Below are 5,972 nucleotides of genomic sequence, written 5' to 3' on the forward strand. Positions count from 1 at the left end.
TGACATTTATGGAAGAGGTCGAGGAGTTCTATGCCAGCAGCGATGAGGACCGCCATGGCCCCTGGGAGGAAATCGCCCGGGACCGCTGTCGTTTTCAGCGCCGTGTTCAGGAAGTTGAAGAGACTATCAGCTATTGCCTTTCTCCAACTTTCCGCCTGGACATTTTTCAAAGACTCTACAGTACTAGCTAATCAAAAGCCTTGTTTGTTGTTTGACAGTGTAAACAATAAATAAGAAATAATATATATATATATATATATATCAATAGTTTATTTCAGGGCATCCGGAGGCCCTTAAATGTTCAAAGGGCTCACAAGTCACAAATCCAAGTGGAACTCCGTGGTTCCTTGCCAGGGAAAGTCACCTCACTCGAGTCGTGCTGAAATGTTTTGTGCTGAGTGTCGTGTGGATTTTGGAAATATGCATTTTGTTTTGGGGTTTTTTCCCACAAGTCACACTGTCCTTTCTAGCCATTAATACAATAGTTTAATTTTAAGGAGAAAAACAGAGGAACTGACAGGAGGTCATGTCTGTTTAATCGTAGGATTCCCCCTAAAAGTTGCAAAATAACTATTTTATCTACTTCAGAGTTTCTCTCATGCCTATTGCAAAGTTGATTTAATGATTTATTTGACTTGGTTTAGTGATGCACGAACAATACACATAAGCGCACTAACTTCACCTCATTAAGCAACACTAAATTGACTTTCATCTTTCTATTAGAACTGTATTAGTACAAAAGTATTCTTGAGGGAAAGTGATGTGTTAGCTCTCCAATCCCTGTTGTTTTCATCTCGCAGGCCTTCTTAGAAACCCCTAGTGTTGTAACCTCAAAGCCAAAGATAACATTCTTCTGCTCTGCAAAGGATCATTAAGCCAGGCCTCAGTGTTTGATGATACAGGGGCGCACCGGGTGAACCATCCCCCAGAGTAATCGCACTTATTACCCACATTAAACCTAGTGGTATTTTGCTGGAGATGAGCAATGCTTATATCAGTGTCTGTTCCTGTGTTAAGAGTGAAGATATATGGACGTGGGCCTTAGTGCAATGTATTTGCATGATCCTAAATGGAAAGATATTCTTTTCCCTATCGCTATTTATTGGACACAACCATTTTACTTAATCTGTGGAAATCACTGTCGTGTAACGGGGTTTTTCTCTGTGCTTTGAACTGTGGCAGCTGTGACTAACGTGAAATATTGACTATAAAGGTGAAATGCAGGGACAAAATGCATGGTTTTGATCTGAACTATAATATGCTTGATGTTGAAGCATAAAGGTAATTTGTTAATCAGTATAATTAACAAAAGCATTTTATTTTTGTAATACATTTTAGCATTTAAGCATCTGTTATGGGATTTGTGACAAAAGACTAGTCATAATTTAATTAACAATCAATAAAAAGTAATGCAGGCAAATTGACTGTTGTGTACTGTTGGTTTTATGCTGTATATATTATTTATTTATTGCACTAGACTGCATCATATCACATTCAAACTTTGGAATACCTTGGCAGGATCTGTCTATTTTCAAAGAGGTAACACAAAAAGCAAGATGTTACTGTATGTGGAAGATTTTGTTCTCTTGCTTATACACATACTTAAAGGGTTAGTTCACCCAAAAATGAAAATTCTGTCGTTAATTACTCACCCTCATGTCATTCCAAACCTTCAAGACCTTCGTTTATCTTTGGAACACAAATTTAAGATGTTTTTGATGAAATCTGCCATAGACAGCAATTTAATTACCACTTTCAAAGTCCAGAAAGGTAGTAAAGACTTTGTTAAAATAGTCCACGTGACTGCAGTGGTTCAACCTTAATTTTTCTGAAGCGATGAAAATACTTTGTGTGCACAAAAACAAAATTAAAATAACTTTATTCAACCATTTCTTTTTTGTCATTCTCCTACGCTGTTTATGTTGTAGACAGTGCAGTGCTTCCAGGTTCTACATCAGAACGCCAGCTCCTGCATCAGTATTACACGCATGCATCGTTTTGCTCATGTGAACAGCGTCGGCCAATACTGATGCAGAACCTGGAAGCGTAAACATACGCAGAAAGAATGACAGAAGAAATAAAGTATTCTCGTCACTTCATAAAATTAAAGTTGAACCACTGTAGTCACATGGACTATTTATCAATGTCTTTATTACTTTTGTGGACCTTGAAAGTGGTAGTTAAATTGCTGTTTTGGGAGGAATCTGAGAGCTCTCGGATTTCATCAAAAATATCTTAATGAGCTGTTTGGAACGACATGAGGGTGAGTAATTAATGACAGAATTTTCATTTTTTGGTGAACTATCCCTTTAACCTTTAAGATCAGTTAATCTACATTTTGAAAGAAAAACATGTCAAATGTGTTGGTTTAGACTGATAGAAAATAACTTTCTAGTACTCTGCTACTACAGGAACTAATTTAAATTTGCCTTGGTTGCACAGACACGGCTTAGATTAAGACAGGCCTTAGTTAAATTAGGACATGTCATGTGCATCTTGAGACGAAATAGTGGTACTGACATATTTTAAAGGGTTAGTTCACCCAAAAATGAAAATTCTGTTATTTATTATTCACCCTCATGCCGTTCCACACCCGTAAGACCTTCGTTGATCTTCGGAACACAAATTAAGATATTTTAGTTGAAATCCGATGGCTCAGTGCGGCCTTCATAAAGAGCAATGACACTTCCTCTGTCAAGATCCATAAAGGTACTAAAAATTTATTTAAATCGGTTCATGTGAGTACAGTTGTTCAATATTAATATTATAAAGTGACGAGAATATTTTTGATGCACCAAAAAAAACAAAATAATGACTTATTTAGTGATGGCTGATTTCAAAACACTGCTTCAGGAAGCATCGGAGCACAAATGAATCAGTGTGTCGAATCTGCTGTTTGGAGCGCCAAAGTCACGTGATTTCAGCCATTGGCAGTTTGACACGCGATCCGAATCGTGATTCGACACACTGATTCATTTGTGCTCCGATGCTTCCTGAAGCAGTGTTTTGAAATCGGCCATCACTAAATAAGTCGTTATTTTGTTTTTTTGGTGCACCAAACATATTCTCGTCGCTTTATATTATTAATATTGAACCACTGTACTCACATGAACTGATTTAAATATGTTTTTAGTACCTTTATGGATCTTGAGAGAGGAAATGGCATTGCTCCCTATGAAGGCCTCACTGAGCCATCGGATTTCAACTAAAATATCTTAATTTGTGTTCTGAAGATTAACGAAGGTCTTACGGGTGTGGAACGGCATGAGGGTGAGTAATAAATGACAGAATTTTCATTTTTGGGTGAACTAACCCTTTAAGATATGTCAGTGATAGTTGCTCTCAGTTAAATTAGCTCAAACATGCATTTTAGTCTGGGACTAGGTTGTCTTGTCTGTGAAACCAGGCATATTTATGCCACATTATTTGATTGCCACACGTTGAGGTATTTTTTATACAAAACTGGATTTAAAATTTTATTTCTGTGCATCCATGTGACAAAGCTTGGATTGTAAATAATGCCTACTGTTTCTCATTTTACTTTCATGTACTAAAGTAGTTTGCAGTATATAGTGCACACAGTATTCAGAAGTGCTGTGGTATGCTAGTATTCTCAACATCATCACTCAGCACTGAGGCCTGATCTGGTTGTGGATTATATTCGACGGACGGAATAATGTTATCCTGAAAACGTACTCGGTTACTAACGTAACCTCGGTTTCCTGAGATATGGAACGAGTACTGCGTATGGTACGGGGAAAAAGGAGACTTTCCCTTCCGAAAGGGAACTCCATATTTTAACCCACATGACAGCTGGTTCCTTGGCTGGACAGCATAATGATGTCTTCTTGATCTGTCAGGATTGTCTCAAGATAAGTTATTCATAAACACTTTTCGATTGTAGGCTCTATATAAAGATAGCCTAAATGTTATGCTTTTCCTATGTGTGCTATTTCTGGTTCCGTTTTATTTACTTTTTGTTATTTCAATGAGCGTGTGACTTTTATATATAGGACTATATTTGAAACAACGAGGAAAGTACTCAAGAGTTGTATTTAAAGAGTAGCAAGGAGAGTGCAGTAGAACCGCAGATTATGTGAACAGTTTTGCAGAAATGGTAGGCCTGTAGCAACTGATGGATTTGGTGTATTCATTCAGTCATGGTGTTTATACAAACATAAAATGACCGACCAATATACGCTCAAGGGCAAACCCAACTAAAATGCATTTTTCCCCCATTGCCAAGACGTCTTAATCTATTCAGGAACATTATAAAACATTTAACGTGAAAATAATCCAAACTGCAACATCTAAGGTTAAATTTTTCTGTTCTATTAATCTATTTTAGACAGACCAAACAGTCTTTGTTCAAACAGTCTTTTTTCCCCTCTTTGATTTACATTTAAAATAGGCCATGTTTACATTTTGTACCTTTGCTTATATTTTTCCTACCTATAAGTTTTTCCTTGCCTTTTTTTAGTAACTGAATGTTTAGAGAGAATACTTGCCTGACAGGACAGTATGCACTGACCTATTTAGAATAAATTTTATATATAATATTGAGAGGAAAATATTTTCATGCTCCCTTTTGATTATTTCTTTACCAGTCAGTAGAGGGCGCTGTGTATAATATGTAAGTAGAGAGCACAGTATACCGTTCGTCACTAGAGGGCGCTGTGTAGAGTTTGTCTACAGAGAACACTGTATACCGTTTATCGCTAGAGGCCGCTGTATACTAATTGTTGTGGATCTACAATGAGTGATGAACGTGTTTTCATAAAGCACAAGATGTGATAAAGGACCATTTTTATAGTATTTCTATAGAAGGATTTGTTGCTGTTTTGGATGGTTAATGAAACAGTGAAATGTTATCTAAACTATCAATCACCATACTTGAGTTTCCAGCACTGAATTCCTACTGGAATAAGGCAAATATTTGCCATAGACTCTTTCAGAATTGCAGTTGCTTTAAGTGTTTAGGCCTGTCTGGCTTACAAGAAGAAACATACAAGGTAATTGCAGTAATCTTCTGTATTTGTTGATGCGTGTGGACTGATGTGTGTTTATGGAGTTACTCTCTGAGGTGTGTCTGCTACAGTTTTGAGTTTGTGGAATGTTAGGTATTAAATTAAATCCAGCTGCAGATTCAGCAGATAAAATTTGAGCACCATCACCTGCCACTGACACATAGCTTACTGTGCTCAAGAAACAAGACGGATAGATAAAGATGTATAGTTTGTTCATTTATTCCTATAATGGCAAAGCTGAATTTACAGCATCATTTCAGTGTCACATGATCCTTCAGAAATCATTCTAATGAAGATTTGATAGAAAGTTCAAAAGAGCAGTGTGTATTTGATGGATCCGAAATGGTCAATATTCATATTCATGCATTTTTATTAATATTTATTTTAATCATTTATGGCTTATGATTTATCAGTTTTACTTTTGCTTTCATATATTCATGTACTCCTACTTTATATATTAATTCTTATCATATTTTCAAGGATTTACTTGTTATTGTATCCTTATGGTTATTTTATATTTAGGACTATGCTTGTTATGTTCAATTGTTCTTCAAGTGCTCCAGTGTGACAGCCAGGTCACGCTGACACGTTTGTGGTTAGACATTGGACACCTGCAAAGTACTGCAGAAATGATGTTTTTCAGAATTATTGCTCATTTGAATCTGATCAAAATATGTCTGCTGACATTTGCAAAATTCCCTATAGGGGATAAAACAACTATTTTTGACACTGGACCAGTAGATGACGTAATGGGTGAAATTAACCTTTTCTTTTAGAACAAAAACATCAATTTGAGTGAGATGTAAATTTCCCTATATGCTCATGGTATAAAGCTGACCAGGTCATTGATAATTCAGCTTTTTCCCTCCTTTGCTCTCCTTGGCTTCTGCTTCTTGTCTCTTATCTGCAAATGTCTTAATTATTGCTCTTTTTGATCTTCATCTA

At 36.4% G+C, this 5,972-nt stretch overlaps 1 protein-coding gene across 1 annotated transcript in view; it reads left to right on the forward strand.

Moving 5' to 3' along the window:
* LOC137021566 (protein phosphatase 1 regulatory subunit 15B) overlaps positions 1–1,424 on the forward strand; it is a 6,449-nt gene extending 5,025 nt beyond the window's left edge. Inside the window, exon 2 of the mRNA XM_067388180.1 lies at positions 1–1,424. This exon is cut by the window's left edge and continues 1 nt beyond it. Within this exon, the coding sequence (XP_067244281.1) occupies positions 1–191 (191 nt within the window). The 3' untranslated portion in view covers positions 192–1,424.
* Positions 1,425–5,972: the final 4,548 nt, after the last annotated feature.

The sequence above is a fragment of the Chanodichthys erythropterus genome, chromosome 6 (assembly GCF_024489055.1).
Source record: "Chanodichthys erythropterus isolate Z2021 chromosome 6, ASM2448905v1, whole genome shotgun sequence".
Classification (NCBI taxonomy): domain Eukaryota; kingdom Metazoa; phylum Chordata; class Actinopteri; order Cypriniformes; family Xenocyprididae; genus Chanodichthys; species Chanodichthys erythropterus.